This window comes from Phyllostomus discolor, chromosome 1 (genome assembly GCF_004126475.2).
Source record: "Phyllostomus discolor isolate MPI-MPIP mPhyDis1 chromosome 1, mPhyDis1.pri.v3, whole genome shotgun sequence".
Classification (NCBI taxonomy): domain Eukaryota; kingdom Metazoa; phylum Chordata; class Mammalia; order Chiroptera; family Phyllostomidae; genus Phyllostomus; species Phyllostomus discolor.
This window is the reverse complement of record NC_040903.2, coordinates 117,953,433-117,977,340: the sequence shown is the minus strand read 5'-3', so window position 1 is coordinate 117,977,340 and position 23,908 is coordinate 117,953,433. Positions and strand designations below refer to the sequence as shown.

The window sequence follows — 23,908 nt, the reverse complement described above, 5'->3', positions numbered from 1 at the left end:
AGAAAACCAGACTGGAAGAGTAACTTGCAGTTAGATGGCCTGAGATTTATTGCCATGTAATGGGTAGTAAACCAATATTAAAAGCAGATGTGCATATTAATGCCTTTGGGTAATAGAGCGAGATAACGGACTTTTTTCATTGGCATTTAAACATATGATTCAAGTTATTGATGTGATCACTTACACATATTATTCCTCATATATGTGTCTGTATCACAAAGTGATGGCTGAAGCATGTAGTCATTTTGGAATTAATTTAATAAATTTTTATGAAAATACTACTTTTTTGTTTTTCACACTTATTCAATGCTTTGCTAATATATATGTTTCCAGTTTTCAAAATTAAAATAAGTACCCTTATATGATTTTACTCTGACTTCTTTTATATGAGAGAATAAGTAACAAGGTGAGAGTAGCTGCGATTTTATTATAGTCATCTTTGTCCTATGTGATGCATGCCAAAGCCTTGTCTCCTTGCCTTTCTTCTTCCTTATTCCTCTGCAGGAGGCCATTCTAAAAATAGTTCCAGTAATAGATGTCATGTACATGGTGAGATTGCTGAATCACTTAGTCCTTTTCTGGAGTTTAGGGATGTGGGAAACAGTGAGCAGAGTAGGGTAACATATTTATCAAATGGCAAGTTACTATACTTTTGAAAAATAAAGAATACAATTCTCTTAATAATCTTGTAGTAATTTTATTTAAATATATCTTAAAAGTATTATATTTTTTAAATATGTAAAATGATTTTAAATCTTCAAAAAAGCCTCAAATGTGATTCTCAGATTTGTGTTTTGTTAAATATAATAAATTTGAAACTATGCACTCATCAGTTATTGCTTCTTGGCAGTAGTTTTCTGCCTGTGATATTACCTCCAGAAAAGAATGGTTGGGAGGGCTTAATGCTTGACAATGAAATAAATATACTGACTTTTTCTCAAAGCTGTGAGGATTTAGCTTTCCTACATTATCCTTAACCCCATTTCTCCTTTCCCTGTCACTCCAAAATAGTAGTACTTGTTGGGTAAGCCAATTGCTGAATGCTGATCCCCCCAAAATACCACCAGGATAGCATGTCTATTAGAATGCTAGGGATTCGTTACACAGTATACCTCAGAATTGCTAGAAAAATTAAAGAAAAATTATAATTTTCTTTGAAAAATGAAATTTGGAATAACAAAAATAATTGTATAATTATTTTGCTTTTTAAATTTCTGGAAAGACTGTCTATTAAAGTGGTTATAAGAATATATGCAATTAAATTCTGATTTTTAGTTTTTTTGTTGTAAATATTTTTCATAGCTCTATGAGGTCGTGACAGTTAATGATTTTGAAAATTCGATACAGACCTCTGTTAAAATTTTGTTTTAAAATGAAGATAAATATAAAACATTATAATTTAATCAAATGAATGTTAAAAAGACCTTTCTCACAAATTATCTCCTGATGTAATTTGACTTTATACTTATAACTAGCAAAAATACATGTCTTGAATGGTGTCTGTAGTCTCTGAAGGTGGTAGGATGGACCTCAAAGAGACACATATATTTTTTTAAGGTTCCTCGATTCAGAGGAGAATCAGTTTCTCCCAGTTGATGCCAGCAAACAGTGCTTTTGCCCAGAAATATCTCAGGTAGATTCCAGGAAGAATCTGGGAGAAGAGATTCCCCAAGATTGAGAGGCCTTTCAACAGGGTGTGACTCCATACTTCTAGAAAGCAGATAGGACGCAAGCTGCCATTTCCGTTGGAAAACGGGGCCCTGGAATAAAATGAGTCCTCCCACTAACCTATTGGTCTTTCCCCACCCCACTCACCTCTTGTTTCTGGGAATATCAGAGACATAGCTGGTAGAGTTGATTCAAGAACTTTATTAAATGTGGAGCCTATCACCCACTGAGGGGACTTTGGCTGCCTTCTTGTTTTATGCAGAGTTATTCCTTGCCCATGGTTGATAAACCCTAAAAAATCACTCACAGCTACGGAACAGACTTTTCAGGGCTGGGCCTCAATGGTAATGCCACATGAATGGTATACATAGCCAGTGAATTGGTCACTGCAGTTATGTTCATTTCATACTGTTTAGGTCTAAGGAGTTGAGAGAGGGTTGGATTTGATTTGGCCTAAATATTGGTCACAATAATATGTAACATATATACATTTATATTAGCATTCTTCAAACTTATGTAACTAGAAATTATTATGATTATATTGCCCTTAAAAATAACAACCATTTTATGGGAGAAATGCCAGTGTGCAGTGTTTTAAAGAGCAGAGTGATAGAAGCCACGATAAATGGAACCTTGTCCTGCCTCGGACTCTCTAGGAGAGTTTATAACCCTGGGCCACCTTCCTCCCCACTCCACCCTGCCCCTGCAACAACCTCAGCTGTCTGCTTTTCTCATGTGAGTGGTGAGGTTGTAGACGATGCTTCCTCTTAAGATTCTCTTACTCCAGTATGTCATACTTCTCAGAGGTTCGTGTCTTTTCACTTCATGAAACTAGGTAGTTTTATTTGTATTTTGTGATTAAAAAAATCATATGGCCAAAGACTTCAAAATTTGCTGAGTGTAACTACTTTTAAATAAATGGTAGAGGTTTGCTTTGGCGTGCTATACCTAAACAGAACAGGGGAGCTTTCCATGACAAGAACCTTCCAGTTCTTGCTTAGGTTGGAAATTGTCCTTAAGGCGCCCTTCAGTGACATTTACTATGATCTGCTTTTAGTTTTACGGGGGGATTGTTTGTGTTTTGGTTCATTTGTAACCGAGTGGCATATTTCCATGGGTTTGAGAATAGTGAGGTAAATTGGCTTTGAAATTCTCAGTACTGTTTGGAAAGCTAATTGCAAAAATTTAAAATTTAAAGCATTTGAACAGCTCCCTTTTAAAAATGATTTTTAACAAACGTTTGCTCATACTACATTTGTGTTACAGTTCAAATGCTGAAGAAGCATTTTGGCTTCTTTCCCAAAAGAGGCTAGCAGCAGCATCTCCCTGTTCTCTTCCGAGCTTTTTACCTTGTGAGTGGTGCAGCTTGTTCTGCGGATGTACTGAATCCCTCCCATTTAATCTGCAGTGGAGAAGAATGGAGCTCAGCTTCCAGTAGAAATCAATGGTCTAGCAAGGTTGCAGTAAATAGAAATGACTATGTATTTCAACAGCTGAGCAAGAAGACATGTATAATATTTCTTTTGCTGTCAGCTGATAAATTTTTGCTTTCTGTTTCCTTCTAGAGGGATGTGGATAATTTGCCCTGCCTCCAGCGTCTCTTTCTCAGCTTCAACAACATAGCTAAGTAAGTGGAAACTCCCAACTTGTCATTTACTAACAGCTTGATTGTGTGGGTTTAGTGCTTTAAAATAAGATTGTAAATGCCTTGGAGAATTTATTGACATGTGAGAGTTTAAAGTGGAAGATGATAGGGCTGTCTGTGACAGAGTTCTTGGTGGAAAAAGCAAAGCTCTGATGTGTATTAGTGCTTCTAATACTAAAATGATGTAATTAGTATAACATGCTTTTTATTTCATTATACTTTAGAGATGCCGTGTTGAAAAACATGGAAATTTCAGTATACATTTTCCTGTCCTTTGTTTGACATTTACTGCACTAGTCAGTCAAATTAGAATTTCTTTCATAAATTATCTGCAATCTGTGTAGCTACTAAACAGTTTTGATGTAGCAGGCTCAGAGATACTTGCTAATTAGGCTATAACTTCCAACTTGGTATCCCTACTTATAACTAATGCTACTAAGAGATAGAATATTAAATATATCAATGTATAAATGTTGTTATAAAGATTTGAAGCATATTGTCCTTTGTGTCATGATAAAGTCTTACTCAGTGTCAATGTGGCAGATTTCAGAACTGGAGCTGAGACATGCTGTTGGACTTTTCAGTGTGGAGGGACCTCTATTCCTTCCCTAATTTCTTCCTTCTCTTTCCCCGTAGCCACTTAGTTTGAACTCAGCTTTATAACAAACTATCCCTAAGTTTTTTAGTTTTCCTTCCAGGCTGTGCTTTAAACCTGCTTTTGTAACATGGTAAGAATGAAGTATAAAAGAGTTTAGAGCACGTCTGTCCCTGGCCTCTAGGTCTGTGCTTCTGATTATTCAAAACTGAATAATCAGTTTGATTTTTATGCACTTTCTGTTGGCACCCTTTCCCCCCCCTCAGACTTGGGTCACCCATATCCTTGTACTGTATATCTAAAGGTTAGATATGAGATCCAGATGGCAAACTTTGCAAATAGGTATTATTTCAAAGAAAATACCCTGAATCTCTCTCTTTTTCTTCTGTGGAAAAAGCATTAAAATTTTCTGGAGTCTTTTCTCTCTCTCTTTTTATTTTTTCATTTTATGTTGAATCCTCTTCTAGCTGCCTTCTTGCTGAGGAGGTGGGATTTATTTTTCAATGGCAGTGTAAGGGATACTCAGTTTTCTTTAGAGAATTTCTACCTAAAGACCATTAACAACTGTTTTGAGAGGATAATTTCTCATTCTCACAATATGCTGTTTCTCATGTCTCACAATAATAAGTGTTTAAGGTGCTATAAACCCTTAGATTCCTCCAACCTGTGGTGGAACTCATTACTTTGTTTTTTGTCTGGTTTATGGGGAGTAATTTAAAGAGAGATATAAATTCGGGAGTAGAGGTTATGACGTTTCAGGTCCCCAGGGTCCCTGAACTCCTGGTGTCACTGCAAAAGCAGCTCAAAATAGTGCTATCCTGTTTTTAGAAAGACCTGGAACCAAAATTTACAAGTAACACTTGTGAAGACCACTCACAAGTAACACTTGTGTACCTTCAACTGCTCCCCCCATGGAACCAAAGGACTGGGACAGGCTCAGAACCTGAACACTTAGAACCCTTTCAGAAGTGAAGGGTCCGTTGTCCAGGAACGTCTGGTGCTGACACCACCGAATCTGGCCCCAAACCCTGGATTGGGCAGGCAGATTGGATCCTGCCTCCTGTCTCCTAGGAGGAGTCAGTTGACTTGCAAATAAAAGCCTATTCTTTTCTCAAAAGCCAGTGAAGGTGCCTTAGTGTTGGCTTCTGTGTGTGTTGGTAACAGTCCCCTGCTTGTAACACTGGGTCTCTGGGGAGTTGGGTTTTGTTGTTGTTGTTGTTGTTTTTAAGATTTTATTTATTTATTTATTATTTTTAGAGAGGGAAGGGAGGGATGGAGGGAGGGGGAGAGAGAGAGAGAGAGAGAGAGAGAGAGAGAGAGAAGAGAGGAGAGAGGAGAGAGAAAGAAACATCAATGTGTGGTTGCTGGGGGCCGTGGCCAGCAACCCAGGTATGTGCCCTGACTGAGAATTGAACCTGCGATTCCTGGTTCGCAGCCCATGCTCAATCCACTGAGCTGTGCCAGCCAGGGCTTGGGGAGTTGGTTTTAATTGCTTGTATTTAGGGTAATTTTCTTACCAACCTATAAATGAGTTTCACCCACCCATATCTATATTGAAATAAAGATATGATTAATGGGATGGATATTTATAACTTTCTTTAAAAATTTCTTGCATGATTTTGCAAGAAATTGCAATAGAAGTGAGTCAACAATCTCAGGGCTTTCGTTTTCTTCCTAATTGCTTTCCCTGTGTTTGAGCATGGGCCTAGCCCTTTGCTCTCCTCTACTGCTTTCAGCTGATGTACTTTGAGGCTCAGCACATTTTCTGCTTTGTTCCTGTTAATACACATGGCCCAGGAGATAGAATGTAGTGAATATAGTGGGTGTGAGGGGAAAAAAATTCAGAGTTGAAGCGTTGAAAACATTTCTGTAAAGTTTACTTAAGGACACAGATATTTCAGATAGCTGGGCCATTAGATGATCTGTAGTGACACCTCTAGTATTTTTTCAGGGCCCAGGTGCCCAGCTGTAGTCCTGGCACAATAGACTTGCCTGCTTTTACAAAGGGGGACCCCCCCAAAAAACCCCCTGGAATTATCTTCTAGAGGGCAGGCCCCTTGTAGTACAGGCTTCCCGTGCTAGGTGAGTGTTCTAGGAGCCCATCTGTATCAGTGTGCCAGCTGGTGGTGTTGTGAGAGGCTATTTGGCTTCAGTGAATTTTTTTGGAAGACTCTTTCAACGTGTTTGCCCACTTCATGATGGGTGATTTATGAGCGCACCCGGCCACACAAGCTGAGTGTTCAGCAGTTTTTGACCAAGAACAGCAGGATTCCCATGCCCCACCCTCCCTATCCACCTGATATCACCCTGAGTGATATCCCCCGTTGAAATAGGGAAATTTCCCCCGTTGAAATAGGGAAATGTTTTGCCCATGTGGAAGAGGTGAAACAAAAAACAGCAGAAGTACTAAAAGGCATCAAAATTGATGAGTTCAACAACTGTTTTGAGCAGTGGAAAAAACATCTGGATAGGTGTATTGCATCAAATGGAGAGTACTTTGAAGGTGACTGAAATTTAAACATATGAGAATTAATACATTCCATTTTATAAATTTCGTTTGGGGGGTCCCCCCTCATATAGTGCAGCGGCCCAGAGGTATCAGGGGTCCAGAAGAGTAGAAACAGCAGGGTACAGCTGCAAGTCAGCACCTTTTGGGTCTCTTGGAAAATTCTCAGGTAGTGTTTTACAAATTGAAAATATCCAAACATATCTACATTTTGGGGAGACGAAAATGCTTTGAATGTCATATACTAGTGCTTCTTGGTTTTAATCAAGTTACTGGATTCTTAAATGATCACTTGCATAAATTATTAGGTAATAATAATTACCTAATAATTATCTTTCAGGTGGCAATTCAGGAAGTCCCAAAATGTGATGGTACCCTGTTGAATTCAGGGAATTACAACATGGGTTGAATGGTGAGCTTTGTGGACAGAACACTTTTTGTGTGTTTTCCTGAAGATATTAGAATAGTGCACTTAGTTCTACCATGAGACATGCAAGATATACTTAGAGAATGAATGACGAATGTTCATGTCTATGTATCTGAATAGACTTAGTGCTTCTGGTTAACTTATCCCTCATATCATGAGGAATATAGAGACACAAATAGGTAATTATAATTCAGTGAGTTAAACTTAGTTGTGGTGACATGCAGGGATATTAGAAAATGTAAATCAGCCTGGAAGTGTAGGAGGCCTTCCTAGAGGTAGATGGTACCTGAGCTGAGCTCTAAGTACAGAGCTGGCCTTAGTAAAGTAAAGGGTACTGGGATGTTAAAGGTACAGGGCACACCTGGGCAGAGTTGATGGTGAGGCTCAGGGTGGACTCGCTAGGTCTGCTTTCTAGGGGGAACTGCAGTGAGATCCTTGCCGTCCCCTGTTAACTTTCCCCCACCCCCCCTCATTCTAACCCTGGACCTTCCTGCAGCCCAAAGAATGCCTCAGGGGCCTGCCTAAGTACATTTTATAATGCTCACCCCTAGAGAGATATTTTGTGGTTAATCAAGATAATCTGTTAAATTCCATTATTCACCTCTTCTTCTTGGGTATTGGTTGTCCAGTTGATTCATCTTGTTTTTCTTGGCTCTCATGCTTTTACTTTCCAAGTAGTGATTGTATTTTTTTCTAGTGGGTTGTCTTTATTTTATGAATGAAAGTTTTCTTTGATTTTTAGAATTTACTTCTTTCCCTTGGAGTTAATACCTGTAGTTGTTTTCTAAACAAAACAAAATGCTCCTTTTTTTGTTTTTTTACGTCCATGATTTTTGGATGGTAGTTTTATTTATAAATGAGAGTCTAGATGGAGTTGCTTCCTCAGCTTAATTTTTAAAAAATCACTGTGAATGCAAGTTGTCAGTACAGGATCTGTGTCTGCAGAGGATGTAGGGTGGGGAGGAGGGGTTATCTACCCCATTGGATTTCCCTTTAGGATGCTCACAGAAACTTGCCTTCTGGGAATGGGGGCTCCCTTTTCATCGCTGCCGCCAGAACTTGCCCAGAACACAGCCCTTGTTCTCTCTTCATTTTCAGGCCATTCTGAGAGTGAGAGGCTAGCTGATTGTTTCCAAACCCTTCAGTAATTACTGGGTAGCTGAGCCGTCTCTGCTGCCAACACTTACTGCCTCTGATTTGGGGACTAGTATGAGGCTCTGCCGGCAACACTTACCAACTTACAATGTAATGACCCTGTTCAGTTGAGGATCTTTAGCAATTTTGGGTTTTACTAATTCCACCTGCTTTATATCTTCCAGAAATTCCTTAGTGTTCTGGTCTGCTGGTGGAACTCTTCCTGATTTTTTGTACTGCTATGGATATTTCATACTTTTATATTCAGTCATTTCAAAGATATTGGAGAGGGTGAGAGAATCAGGAGTGTCCAGCCTTTTGGCCTCTCTAGGCCACACTGGAAGAAGAGTTGTCTTGGGCCACACATTGAATACATTGCAACACCTAATCACACACACACACACAAATCTCATAATGTTTTAAGTAAATTTACGATGTTGTGTTGGGCCACATTCATAGCCATCCTGGCCTGCATGTGGCCTGTGGGCCACAGGTTGGACACCCCTGTAGGGTAGGTATTCAGGCAGCCTTTCTTGCAACTGCCCTTCCTTTGAGTGATTTCCCCAAATAGGATACATATGGAGATATCTTTGGAAGGTTTGAGGATAAGTGGTAGACACTGCTTCACTGCTGGATAATCTCCCCCAGGAGATTTGTAGTGGGCCAGGGATGTGGACTTTTCTAAGGCTTTTCAGAGGATTCTAATGGGCAATTGAATGCTGGATTTGGGAACCATTGAGTTATGATGCCCCAAAATGAGAATACTTGCTAACTTACAGATTACTGTTTTATGTAAGAGTTCCTTTCATCTTTTTGTTTAAAAAGGAATAGCTTTTTGAACAAAAATATTTGTCAGGGACATATTATATGCTACCCTCTGGAGGCAGTTTATGCTCTACAGCCAAAAACTGGGGTACTTCGTCTGTTTCATCTCTCTTTCCCCTGAGACAGTTGCAGAGTTATAGGGTTGAGTGGTAGTTGATTCTTCTCTCCAGCCTCTCTCTTCTTTCATTCTCCAAATGTAGACAGTGTTTATAAGCTTTTTTTAAAACAGAAAAACAGAAGGAAGTAGGGTTTATAATTCTAGTGCCTTGATTGCCTGAAAGGGAGTGGTTATTGTCTGTAGAACTAACGGGCATTCAGTATCATTGGAGAGGAGTCAAGTACTAGTCAAGCTCAGGACTCCTGGTCTCATGTAGTCTTTTTTTAAGTTGTGGTAAAATACACACAAATGCACCATCTTAACCATTTTAAAATATATAGTGCAGTAGTACTAAGTACATTCACATTGTTCTGCAGCGAATCTCTAGAATTTTCATCTTGCAAAACTGAAATATTACAATTCTCCATTCCTCCCTCCCCCAAGCCCCTGGCAGCCACCATTCCACTTTTTCTTTTGATGAGCTGGAGTACACAAGGTACCTCATCTAGTGTAAGCATACAGTATTTGTCTTCTTGTGACAGGCTCATTTTGCTTATTAGCATAATGTCCTCAAATTTCTCCATGCTGTAACATGTAAAAATTCCCTTCCTTATAAGGCTGAAGACTCACATATTCTTCTTGAGGTAGTATGAAAGAGACTAGAAGAGGGAGCTTGCAGAAGGAGCCATGTCTACCTCTCCATCCTCACTGCCTTCCCATTATGCCGTGCACTCCTCTGGCACTGAACTTCTTAAACATATCTGTCATGCTCCCCATTGCCCACTCAGTGCACCTCCTGTGGCTTCTGGCAGTAACATTTTGGTAACCCCTCTCTCTCTGAGCAGCTCCTGAGCTTCCTGTAGATTTCAGAATAAATAACACCAAGGGATCTCAAACTTTAACACACCCAAGACTCGTCCAGACAGCCTGCTTTCTGGGACCCATCTTTCAGGGATTTTGATTCAGTAAATTTAAGTGGGGTTCAAGAATTTGTATCTTTAGCAAGTGATACAGCTGACTTAAAATACCACTGGCCTCTGTTTTTCAGACTTCAAGTGAAAACCTGTATGAGGATCCTAAGGTCAATTTAGTGGATCAAAACCAGAAAACTAACACCAAATAGAAAGTATCAGAGTTAGTTACATATTTAAGGGCAAATATTGTTTTGTGAAAGATTTTCCATTTTAATTATGTGTGGGTGTATTATGCATGCGCTTGTGTGTGTATTATTTTACTATAGATATGTGGGAACTAGGTGATAATGTAAATGTATTTCTCACTATAGATTGGGTTTTAAAAGTTTGAAAATACTGTGGGGTCTTGGTATATGCTTTCATAACTTCCTGTATCTCCACTATTATTGTAGTGTTCATAGTTTGTTGTATTTTAAATTGTTCTCCCTGCTAGACCATGAATGTGACAAAGGCAGGGGAGTATGTCTGCTTTATGCACTACGGTCTCTTCCAGCATCTAGCATGTATGAGCTCTCAGTAAAAATTACTATCATATGAACAAAATTTTCAAAAAGAATTGAATCCCTCAGATGGAAAGGTTATTCTGTGTGGTCTAAGAAGCTGCTTTAGTGGGTCTCTATGTCAATACTAAGTCATGTGGACAATGTTTAATACCTACACATGTGAAGTTTAAGGATAAACTATCAGTTCCCCTGACAATGGCTCCTGGCTTTGTAACCGGAAAAGACATTGGCATTCAGGCTGCCTGTTACTATCAAATCCAATAAGCAATGACAGTGATTGACTCTTTTATAGGCACTTTATTCAGATGGCCGGCGAGGCAATCGGAGAAGATGGCGGGTTCATACCCTAACAAACCATCTTCCCCTTTCTTTCTTGGCCAGATCTTTTATAAGAGGGTTGGGGGAGGAAAAACAAGGGTCGGCTTTGAAGTTTGCAGCTGGGGCACTTCTATCCTGGGCAATTAGCTGTCTCCAAGTGGAAGGGGTAGTCACCTGCTTCTTCCCAATACGGATGTCTCCAGGCTGTAATCTCTAGCCAGTGCCCCAGGAGGTCAGCTGCTTTTCCCAGGCACCAGGATGGGCCTTATCTGTAGTTTCTGAAACAAAAAGCTTAACATACACATTACCTGCTAGATTTATGGCTATTTACCTTAAGCTAAAATTTTCCAAGTCTTGAGACCCCTATCAGCTTCCAGGTAAATCTCCTGATTTGTCAATAACCATCTCGCTTAGAACTTCCAAAGATAAGAAAAACCTATGGAAGCTGACTTACCATAGGAACCTTCCTATGATTGCGGTGTGCCCCAGGGTCCAGGCAGTAAGGAGTTACTCTATCTGTAGGGCCTTTAAAAACAATAACAGAACTGCCAAATAGAAGTTTCTTTTTTATGATCTCCATGCACTGGAAATTCTAAACAATGTCAGGGATCAAGTATTCCTCCCTGACAATGTGGACCCCTTGTACCTCCTTCCTTCACTTAGTGAGACAATGCTTTTTGGACTCTGCTTTCTCTTTTTGATATCATGAAAGTTTTAAATGAGGTTTCCATTTTCTTTTTTGAGGAAAGAATGCTGTTACAAGCTCTCCAGTGACCTTTTTTATTAATTATGGTATGCCTAAAGGTCACTAGACTCCAAGCTGTGGGGTTTGACTTTTCTTTCATTATAGGAAATACTATCCTCCAGGCCCTTTTCAAAATTCACTGAAAATGTCTCACTGAAAGTGAAAAAATTTACTGAAAGTGCCTTTATCAGGAAGTATTTCTCTTTGCATTTTTCGCAAGCCATATTCCAGCTGGAGAAATAAAAGCCCGCTATATGAATTATGTATGCAGAGAAGAACCCATTTCTATTTCAGAACATTGGAGAAACTGTGGCTGCCCTGCAGTTGTCTCTTGTACTTTCTAGTACTAGTTGCTATTTTAAGGGGGCAATTATTTTCCTGACCTTCTGGATGTCTTGATATTTGTCTTGAACGCAGGTGGTTTCATGAAGTGTTCCTGCGGTTGAGCTGCAGGGCTTTACTGTCATCATTCCTGGGACTGGGAGTGTCGCTGCCGTCCTCCTGGCTGGAAGGAAATTAATTTTCCTTAGTTCTAGTATCCACAAACTGTTCAAATGGCGTTACTTCCCCCCAGCCCCCCTTTGTGGCTCAAGTTAACAGATAACCAACAATATGCTAATCTTCTTACTAACTGAATAAAACAAAGGAACTCAACTATTGCCAGATCTTTTCTGATCACCTACTAAGAAAAGTTTTATTTAATTTATTTAATTCTCACCTGAGGACATTTTTTTCATTGCTCTTAGAGAGGAGGAAGAGGGGGGAGAGAGAGTGACATTGATCTATTGCCTCTCCCCATCAGTTGCTGCTTACTCTTTCCCTGACCCGTGGAAACCACAATCTGGACGTGTGCCCTGACCTGGAATCAAACTTGCAACATTTCGTTCTCCAGGATGACACCAGCCAGGCCTACTAAGAAAAGTTTTAAAATTTAAGAAATGATTACTGCACTTGTGGAGGAAATTTCATCATTAGTACCCATTTAGTACTTAATTCCTTTTGAGGTCTTTGTCTAGTAGCTGATGTGTGATTCGCCTTCAGACAAACATTTAATTGCCTTTTTAAAAAGGCCAACAAAAACAAGTTCTAAAAATAGGGCTCCCCTCTCCATCCATTGTTGTTTTACTCCTTTGCAGTGGGCAAAAGCCTGTGTATGCTCAGGCGTAGTCCCTCAGGCCTGACAGTTAATCCTAGCTGCAGCTTTTCAGTTGTTTCAGGAGGAAAATAGGCAGAAAGATATGCCTACAACCAATGATAGATTTGTTATACCACTTCAGACAAGTAGACTTTGAGGTAAGAGAAATTTGTTTTATCATGCTCAAAGTTGACTTTTATGAGATCTACATTTATTGAAGACACAGATTTCTAATATAAAATAAAAATGTAAAAAATTATATAATTTTCTACTGTATACCTTATTTCAATATTACTCTATTATAGGTGACTTATCCTTTTAGAAACCAAAGGTAGAAATTATTTTAAAATGTTATAAAATATAAAAATGGTTAAAATGGACCAAACTCATTTTCTTTATTGTTTTTAGGATATTCAGTTTTGTAGATGACTGTGCTGCTTATAATACATGGCATTCTAATATATAGGTTTGTTTGAATTTTTCTACACTAAACTAAGGACTATACAGCTTAGTTAATTTTCTGTGTTTTATTTTGTGTTGTAGTAAAAATGAGTTTTTAAAATTTTCTGTTAGTCTTTTTTTTTTCACATTTTCTGTTAGTCTTTTTTTCACAAAGTAGTATTTTTTCCATTATCATTTAACACCCTATACCCCACTCCCTCTTCAGTCACCACACTGTTGTCCATGCTGGTCAGCCCTTTTTCCCTTTTGCTCCATTCATGTACCCCTTCACCTCCCCCCAGTAGCTGTCATCCTGTTCTCTACATGTGAATCTGTCTCTATTTTGCTTGTTAGTTCAGTTTGTTCGTTAGATTCTATATATAAATACAATTGTATGGTATCTGTCCTTCTCTAACGGGCTTATTTCACCTAGCATAATTTATCCAGGTCCATCCATGCTGTCGCAAAGGGTAAAATTTTCCTCTTTTTTTACAGTAGAGTAGTATTCTTTTGTGTAAATGTCCCATAATTGTTTTTATCCACTCATCTACTGATGGACACTTGGGCTGTGTCCATATCCTGGCGATTGTAAATAATGCTGCAATGAAATAAGGGTGCTTATGTTCTTTCAAATTAGTTTCAAATATATTCTTTGAATGTCTTTTCAGAAGTAGAGTCACTGGGTCCAAAGGCAGGCCCATTTTTAATTTTTTTGAGGTATTGCCATACTGCTTTCCATGGTGGCTGCACCAATCTGCATTCCAACCAACAGTGCAAAGGGTTCCCCCTTCTCCACAGTCTCGCCAGCACTTGTTTATTGATTTATTGATGATAGCCATTCTGACAGCTGTGAGATGACATCTCACTGTGGTTTTATTTGCATTTCTCTGAGGATTAGTGATGTTGAGCATCTTTTCATATGTCTATTGCCATCTGTATATCCTCTTTGGAGAAGTGTCTATTCAGATCCCTTGCCCATGTTTTAATTGGATTGTTTGGGGTTTTTTTGGTGTCGAGTTTAAGTACTTTATAAATTTTGGATATTAACCCCTAATTAGATGTATTGGCAAATATGTTCTCCCATTCTGTGGATTGTCTTTTTATTTTGTTGATGTTTTCCTGTGCAAAAACTTTTTACTTTGATGTAGATCTATTTGCTATTTTTTCTTTTGTTTCCATTGCCTGGGCAGTTATATCACATAAAATATTTCTATGAGCAGTGTCCAAGATTCTGCTGCTTATGTTTTCTTCTAGAATTTTTATGGTTTAAGGTCTAACATTTAAGTCTTTAATCCATTTAAAATTCACTCTTATGTGTGGTATAAGAAGGTGGTCTAGTTTCATTTTTCTGCACGTATCTGTCCAGTTTTCCCAACACTGTTTATTGACTAAAGGATTTTTAGCCCATTGTATGTACTTGCTTCCTCTGTCGAATATTAATTAATTGACTATACAGGTGTGGGTTTATTTCTGGGATTTCTATTCTGTTCCATCTGTGTGTCTATTTTTATGCCAGTACCATGCCAATTTGATTGCTATGCCTTTATTATATAGTTTAATATAAGGTAGCATGATTCCTCTAACTTTGTTCTTTTTCAGGATTACTGTTGCTATGTGGGCCTTTTGTAGTTCCAAATACATTTTTGAAATGTTTGTTCTAGTTTTGTGAAATACAACATTGGAATCTTGATAGGAATTGAATTGAATCTATAGATTGCTTTTGTTACAGAACAAACAAGGGGGCGCCTGGGACGATATACTATTATTGAAAGAAGGCCCCGGGTCCGTTATGTCTGCCGCCCTAGGAAAGATGTCTCTCAATGCCAGAGATTTGTGAAAAGGAGAGGAAATGTTTATTTAATGCTATACAAACTTCAAGTAGTGACCTAATGTCTTTATCAAAAACCCTAAAGTCCCTAAAAACACCCACAAACACACAGTCCTTCCTTCCTTCCCCCTTTGCCCAGTCCAGAGTACCATATCTCAGGAAAGGAAATAGAAGTCCATGGCTCAGGCAGTCCTCTGGTTCTTCCTCTCAGGGCTGCGGGAGTCTCCACTCTGTCAAGGCCACGTGGTTCCCCCTCTCTCAGGGCTGCGGTCCTCTCTGCACTTCTACAGCTGCATGGTTCTCCCTCTCTCAGGGCTGCGGGAAGGGAGAGTCCCCACTCTGTCCAGGCTTCGTGGTTCTCCCTCAATGGCTGCCGTGTCTGGGTTTAAATCCCCCGTGCCAATCTTCTGCAGCCCCATTTCTGACTCCTCCTACACTTCGGCACACTTTCCCTCAATCTGCTGTCTTCTCCAGCTTTTCTGGTCGCCATTGTGGGTCTGGGCAGGTGTCACCCCATGTCATGGAGCCAATCTTCTCTCAGCTCCCATGCAGGCGCTGTAACTCAGGGGACCTGCCTCCCAGGTCCCATCTTGGGAGGGAAGGTCCCTTTCCATCCCCCTGGCCTTGAGCATGGCCATAGCTATTTAGCATATCTAAGTGACCAGCCAAAGGCTATAGGTATGCTAAATGACCATGCCATAGATTAGCTGCAAAGCTGCCCTGCATATTCTTGCTCTGTGTGCCCGTTCCCCCAACTCACACCTGTGGGGGAAGGGGTGAAGACACCTTAAAATCTCCTGGACACCTTGAGTTCTGGACCCCATTTCAAATGCCTATTTGGGGTCCCCCCTCTTGGCTGCACCCTGTAATGCTTTGGGTAGCATGGACATTGTAATGATGTTAATTCTTTCTGTCCATGAACATGGTATGTGTACCACTTATTTGTACCTTCTTCAGTTCTTTCTTCAGTGTCTTAAAATTTTCTGAGTACAGGTCTTTTACATCCTTGATTAGGTTTATTCCTAGGTATTTTATTCTTTTTGACACAATTGTAAATGGGATTGTTTTCTTAATTTCTCTTTCTGTTAATTCATTATGGCGTATAAAAATGCAACTGATTTCTAGATATTAATTTTGTATTCTACTTCTCTGAATTCATTTATCCATTCTCGTAATTTCTTGGTGGAATATTGGGGTTCTCTATATATAATACCATGTCACCTGCAAATAATGACAGTTTTACTTCTTCTTTTCCAATTTGGATGCCTTTTATTTCTTCTTGTCTGATTGCTGTGGCTAGGACTTCCAGTGCTATGTGAATAAGAGAGGTGAAAGCAGACATTTTGTTCCCAATATTAAGGGGAATACTTGTAGTTTTGGCCCATTGAGTATGATGCTGGCAATGGGTTTGTCATATATGGCCTGTCTTATGATTGGATGTGTTCCCTCTATTTGCACTTTGCTGAGAATTTTTGTATCATAAATGGGTACTGGATTTTATCAAATGCTTTTTCTGCATCTATAAGATATGATCATGTGGTTTTTATCCTTCATTATGTTTATGTGTGTTAGTTTTAATTATTTGTTGAGCTCATGCTAGACAGATTACTGACTACAGAGACAGATAGAATATGACTACCATGATGACACGTACTGTCAAGTGGCAGTGTTAGTGGAGACCTTGGAGATCTGCTTCTGTGCAAGGGAACTAGCATTGCTGCCATTCACATAGTAGAACTTTGAAATTATAACTCTCTCCTATTAATTTCTGTAGATAAGGAGCATTAGAAACCAGCTTCTTTATACTGTTAACATTAAACATCTTTAATGTTAAGGTGAACGAGTACATTTGCTTTCTATCTTCTAATTTACTAAGTTGTGTATAGAATTTATTGCTAAGAGAAAGTTATTTAAGTGACACAAATAGAAGTTGAAAACATAATTTAAATGTGTTCTCAGGGAGCACCTGAAAAGCAGGTGGTGACTCTCCAGTTGAAGCAGGGCCAGGTCTTTTAGAGGAGATTAGAAAGTTGAGTATGTGACCTTGCGGTTTGGCCATATGAAATTTTCAAATTTAACCTCCAGTCACAGCTAGGTGTTATTTCTTTTTCATTCCTCTTGCTTGAGGACTCAAAAACCAGTCAGAATGGTATTTTCTAAGAACTGTTTTTGCAAGCCTTGTGGCTTACAGAAGAGTCAGAGTTCATAGGGCAGGGGTGGTAGATAGTAAAGAACAAGGGAAGAGGGCAAAGGTACAAGGCAGTGGGGGAAATTGGGGAACCTCTGTTGTGTTTGTTTTATTTTTTTTTGCATTGCCTTTGGAGGAGAGCAAGTCAGAAGAAAATTTGTCAGGTAGCAGTTACTTTTTATTATTATATGACTTATTTTATTATCCTCCTTTCTAAGAGCATGTGTAGTCATTTAAAACATCAATTCTGTAGATACAAAAATACATACAAATGCTGTCATGGCTTTGATTTATAACATTGTGAAGGAACTTCCCAGGAGTTTTCCCAGATACTTTTACTGGTTCACTTTTGTTAGTGTAAGGGTAATTTATTCTTACATGTATGTGTGAGTTTTTATAGGAAGGATTGTTGAACTAAAATTAAACAAAGGCCCTGTGAGCAGGCTGTTCACACACCTTGTCTCAGACTGGGTTCACACACACGTAGTTGACAGGCCGATAGCTATTTGTGGAAGTGAATTAACATTTCTAAAAGCATTGCTATATCAAAAGCCCTTTTGGGTTTTGCTGATGTGAATGTTTTAGAAGGTGCAGGAAAATTTTTGGTGCATATTACTAAGGGAAATTTTGAGTCTTAAAATTACTCTTGACTACATATCATATTGGGTGTAGTCGTTTCTAGGTTCAGAAACAAACAAGTGTGGTAATCGAGACCAATACGTGTTCTATGAGTTTCTTTTTCCTACATGTACAAGGAAATCCAAAATGTATTCATAAACAAACTTAAGGTATAAGTAGATTAAACCCAAAATACATATAAAAATAAACTTAAGGTATGTAAGTAGCTTCTCTAGTGCTATTCCTTATACTTACATTATAGAAAATACTTCCAAAAGGGGTTTGAGGTAGTTTACAATAAAAATCCCCAATGCATAAACATTTAAGCATGAACATTAAAAACAAAGGTAAATGAACAGATATTGAAAAGACTGCAGAAACTGTTCAGTTAATTTCAAGGAGAAAAGTAAACAAGCTCAAAAACAATCATACCTGGAACCCAAATGTGTGCTTCCACCTGCGGAACTTTCAGGCTTGATCAGTTGGAGGAAGTTTTGTTCATCCTTTAGGATGTAATCCAAACCCAAGGAAAGTAGAATTATTTCCTTTTTCCAAGACCTCTACAGTATTTCTTAGAATACTCTAATACCTGTTTTTATATATGTCTAGTTAAGTTGTGTTTAACTTATAGAATCTGTCACATTTGGCACATAGTGAACACACAATTATTACTGTTTCAGTTCATGAATAGATAAAGCCAACCTTTAAAGCTGATATTTTTCAGTAGTCATAGATAAGTCTTTTTTAAAAAAATTACTTTACTAGCCCTGGCTGGCATAGCTCAGTGGTTTGAGGGTGGGCTGTGAACCAAAGTGTTGCAGGTTCGATTCCCAGTCAGGTTACATGCCTGGGTTGCAGGCCATGACCCCCAGCAACTGCACATTGATGTTTCTCTCTCTCTTTCTCCTTCCCCCTCCATTCCCTCTCTAAAAATAAATAAAATCTTTTAAAAAAATTACTGTACTGTTGTTCAAGTACAGTTGTCTACATTTACTCCCCACCACTCCCTCCCACCCCAGCCATCCCCACCTCCCTCCCCTGCTTCCACACCCCCACCCTTTATTTTGTCCATGTGTCCTTTATAGTTGTCCCCTAAAACCCTTCTCTCCCATTATCTCCTCCCCCCTCCCCTCTGGTTTACAGTCAGATTGTTCTTAATTTCAGTGTCTCTGGTTATATTCTGCTTGGTTAATTCTTAACAGTCTTATTCAACATGTTATCGTGTTTAATTGCCTGAGGATTCAGTTTGCAGGTAATTCATCATAGCTGTTCCTGGTATAAACTGCTAAAAAGTAAATAAGGCAAAGCCAAATTCAGGTTCTTTTATGGTAGAGTTGGATTATTAGTGACACCTGTCACAAGACCTTCCAGAGCAAAGGCTGTCTTCCGTGATTGAAAATTTCAGTGGGTACTTTTTAAACATTTGAGTGGATTTAAAGTTGCCTCTTGGAGAAAAACTTGAGACTTTGCTCTAGGTAGCTCCTAAATCATGGGGCATGGATAAGATAGCCCTCTACTTGAGTAGCAATATCTGACTGATTGTCTGCTAATTTCAACATCCATGTCATCTCTGGGACTGCTTCTATTCACTTTTTTTCTCTTTGATAGTACTTTTTTTGTTTGTTTCCCTTGTAATGCAATTTTTATTGTATTCTGAGCATTATGAACATTATATTGTTGAGAATATGGGTTTTCTTGCCTTTTATTCAGATAATAATAAGAGGTTTTTTTTTAATTCTTGTTTTTTTTTTAAATTAAGTTCATCAGGATAACATTGGTTAATAAGATTATGTCAGTTTCAAGTGTCCATTTCTGTGGTACATGATCTATACATTGCATTGTGTGCCCACCACCTGAAGTCAAGAATCATCCTTGGTCACCCTGTGCTTGGCCTCCTTTACCCTTTATTACCCCCACCTCCCTGGGTAACCACCCTATTGTTGTCTGTGTCTGTGAGTTTCTGTTTTACATTTTCAAGACTATTGAGTTTTGTTCTGTAAGATAGTTAATCTACTAGAGAAGCAGCTTAATTATGTTGAGGCTTATTTTTAGACTTTTTAAGGGCAGGTCTAAGTGAATGCTTGTTCTATAACTAGAATAATAAGTTTTTATATCTATATCTATTTTTTCCTGACAGTAAACATGAGGTTCCTGGGTCAGAGGCTGACTGACTGTTTGCAGATCTGGCATTGGCTTTTCTTGCTTCATTTTCCCCAGGGGGTTATATGATGAGGGCAGATGTCCCCCTGCATGGACAGGGTGGGGCGTTTGTAGTACATGAGAGGAATTCAAAATTACTAATCTTGGAGCTTAAAAGGGAGCTACTTGCACAGTTGAACATCTGCCCCTCTAGAGAAGAAGAAAGGGGAGAGACGGGGAGTTGGGGAGAGAGATGAAACTATACTTTGGAATGTAAACAAATGGCTCCAGGTTTTGTTACCTTTTGACATGCAGACACATAGCTCTGGGAGATAAATGTCTGTATCATTCCAGAAGACTCTGGACCATTTAATCAGATACCATTTTTCCTTGCTTAGAAAGCCTGGATCATGCAGAAACATGAATATCTGCACATTGTTTGCAGACACAGAGTAGCCCTACCCCTAAGGCATAACCTTTCTTGGGGCCTCAGCTATGTAGCCTGAGAGTTCAGTGAGGTCTCTTCACTGTACCTAGTTGGAACTCCAATGTCTTCCATCTCCAGTGGACTACAGGGTCTCTTTCATCCTACAGCCCCTAAGTAGTTATATTTCGCTAGGCTTCCTGGGGTCTCACCCTGTGTTGGTGCATCCTAACATTCAGCCAAATACGTATGAGACCCAAGTCCCAAGTACAGATTTCTAGAGTTTCTCCTCTGCACAGCTCCCTCGGCAGACCTCAGCTTGGACTTTTGTTTCCTCCACACAGTGAGAGCCCTGCTCTCTTTCAGACTCCAACCCATGCTGTGATCTGGAGAGTGCCGGTTCAGAACTGTTCTGTTTGGGAGAGTGAATCTGATACACTTTCATAACCGAAGGTGCAAATTCCTTCTACTACCTTTCCAAATTATTATTATACATCACCTCTGCCATCTACTTGTCTGGTACTAAAGATTATGAATTTCCTTTAAATCAACAATACTGTATTCCCGTATCTGAGAGCCAGCAATTTAAACTAACCCTGAATTGGTAAATGTACAGTTTCTGTCCAAATCCATCCTGATATTTAAAATAAACAGTTTAGAAATGTACCGACACCTGTTATTTAGATTCTTTAAACTTTACTCCAGTATTTTATTTTTTATCCAGAAAACTTCATGCTTTGTCTTTATCTCTTATAGAAATACCTTCAGAACTATGATTTAATATTTTCTAATCTTTATTGAAGAGGTTGAACAAAGAATTAATTAAATTGGAAAACTCTAGCTACTAAAAGATACTATAGTTGAGCATATATTTGTCAGAGTAAAAAGGATTAAATTATCAGTATCCTTTTTCATATTCACACAATAAATATGTCTGCATAGATTCATTTTTAAGTCCATGGCCAAGATTGAAGGATTGTATTATTCTCAAAAGGAAAATACTTTTTTCTGTTTGTGGTGGAAAAATACCTGTAATCTAAAAGCTGTGTTAAATAATTTAGGAATAATTGTATAAGGATTATATGTCTATAGAAACCGCTGATTTTTGATGTTTGAGGTGGTGATTGATAATCATACCCTTTCTCTCCTCCGCTCCAATTTTTTATTCAATTGAAAGATACAGAAATAGACAAATGGAATACAGAGTAGAACACAGTTTAGAAATGCACCTACAATCAGGCTTTCTAATACATCTCTCCTGAACTGGACTTCAAGAAGCTTACTGGCAGAGGAACTGGAAGACAGAGCCACCTCTCTGGGAGGAGTGGAGTCGATGAGAACACTCCCATCCTGGGCACTGGGTGGCCTGAAAGAGAAACAGCATCTAGGATCATTATGCATGCGTTCCTCCTTTTGGGAGTTTCCTGTCCAGGAACTGTGTGCATGTGTGTAAATAGGTCATTAGATGGGTTGAATTAGTTACTTTCTCCGTATTAATTTTTACTATTAAAGATGACATTTTTAAAGGGATAAAGCTTAGCTCGGTGAAGAAGGAAAACTACTGCCCGATCTTAAAAGTCACTAGACTTTTATTCAGGATTCGGTTGAAAGAAGAGGCTTTTACCCCTTTAAAAAATCTTGCTTAAATCCAGGTGAGGAAGTTAGGAGTTGGGATTTTCTGTCAGTCAGGAGGATACCTCTGGATTATTGTCTAAAAGGGAAGTGAATCAGGGAGGCTTTCTTGTCGTGGGCACGTGGAAAGATATTACAGCGACTTAATGATACACTTCCAAAATATTTTCCAGTGTAGTTCAAACTGTTGCCTCATCTCTGGAAATTGTGTTTTTTGTTTTTTGGGTTTTTTTTTAAATAAAATTTCCTTCTTTTGTCTTTAAAAGAAATTGACGATGTCGTTTGTAGTTGCTGTGTTAGAGACCATAATGTGTAGGTTAGGACTATCCTGGGAAGCACTGAATAAATCTGTAAACCAGATTAATAATATTTTTCTGTAGTTCCTTTAATCTTATATTTGGGATTTGTTTTTTGCACTTAAGGGGCATTGGCTTGTGATTCTCCATAATGACCAGCATGAGGGATTGTGAGAGTGATGCCAGTGTGTCCTAGCTGCGTGAGGTCAACATGAAGGGCTGTCGCTGGGATATTCGGAGGGTGGTAGCGAGTCACTGATCCTCCTCCTTCACATCCCTGACCACTTCATTAAAATTCCTTCTCCACCCCCTTCATGGGAAGGATTAAATATTTCTTTCCAATTGGTTGTAGGAGAACATTGATTATGCATCTTTGTATGTAAAACACCAATGACACCATGTGGGAGTGATAAATAAACAGCCTCTGTTTTCTTTGAGTGTGTAATCTAATGACACACAAAGACATGAGTGACAGAAACATAGAACAAGCCAAACTGTAGCTTGTAGAAAAGCCACCAGCCCCTAGAATCACAGTCTGTCAGTTTAGCTACCCTGAAAGAAGAGCACTTCCTCTCTGCTGATGCTGCCGGCAGAAAGTTCCTGAAGAGCGTTGATATTTGAAATTGTGACACTGTACCAGCAACGTCAGCATCACTGGAGACCTTATTAGAAATTCAGAATCTCGAGCCTGCCCACTCCCTATTAGGTCAGAGTTTCCATTTTTAGAAGATCCCTGGGCAAGGCAAATGTACATCGCAGGCTGGCAGGCACTGCTGTTGAGGATGCTGACCACATGTATTTAGGTCAGGTACCCACCCAGCTGGAGCCAGTCATCAGGGCAGGGGCATATAGGGCACACTGAATGTGCAAGTCTGGGACATATGTTCCCTACCGCCTAGGACAGGGGGGGTGGGATCTGTTTGCTGATTGGGTTTGCTGCAGAAAAGAAGTGTTCTGTTACCAGGGGAAGGTGGCTGAGCAGAAAGATAATGATGGATATCCAATAAACTGACTTCCTCTTTCATGTCTTAGCTCACATTCATGTTAGGGCTGCCTGTTGTTCACCAGCCCTTTCACTTTGGGTTATTTCATCCTGTCTCCTGGTGTGTGTGTTTGTGTGTCCTCCTCCCAGTCTCCCTCACCTCACAATGCCATCTGTCTGTTTGACCTGGATATCAGAAGTTCTTGCTTCTTCCACAGCACAGTTCTTCTGTTGCTTTTCCAAGAGTTATCTTTCTTGAATGATAAAAGGATAAGCACGCGTGTGCCTGTGTCTAAGTCTGACTTCACTTCCTTGCACTCTCGGTAGAGCAGCTGTGCCTCACCGACTGCTTTTATTCTGCCACAAAGGCATTAATCCTTGGAGTCATGCCTCTTCAAGCTGTGAACTGCTAAAAATGCATCTGCGTATACTAGAGGGAGTCATATTTTAGCCCTCAGTAATTATAACTCCTAGTGACTACATTACACACTTTTATGTACAGGGAAAGAGGTTGTAATCCTTTACTATTATTTATTTTGATGCTCAAATTTTCCTGGATTTGTCAAACTGGCTCACATGGCCTTCCTTGTCATTCCTTGAGCACTTCCTCATTTTCTGGCACAAGATGTTCCAGGATGATTTTTTTTATTGTTGTTCAAATACAGTTGTCTCCATTATCCCTCCACCAATCTCTGCCACGCCACTCTTGTTGTTATCCCTTTTGGCTCCGTCCATGTGTCCTTTATACATGTTTCTTGACAAGTCTTCCTCTTTTTCCCATGTTATCC

At 39.2% G+C, this 23,908-nt stretch overlaps 1 protein-coding gene across 12 annotated transcripts in view; it reads left to right on the top strand.

The window, feature by feature from the left end:
- LRRC49 (leucine rich repeat containing 49) overlaps window positions 1-23,908 on the top strand; it is a 165,318-nt gene that overhangs the window by 53,526 nt on the left and 87,884 nt on the right. For all 12 annotated transcript variants that reach the window (XR_004903811.1, XM_036028582.1, XM_036028578.1 and 9 more), the window contains one exon: window positions 3,234-3,295. Coding sequence is in view for 9 of the 12 variants with exons in the window: in XM_036028582.1 (XP_035884475.1) it covers window positions 3,234-3,295 (62 nt within the window). In the remaining 3 variants the exon portion in view is untranslated. The remainder of the gene's footprint in view (window positions 1-3,233; window positions 3,296-23,908) is intronic.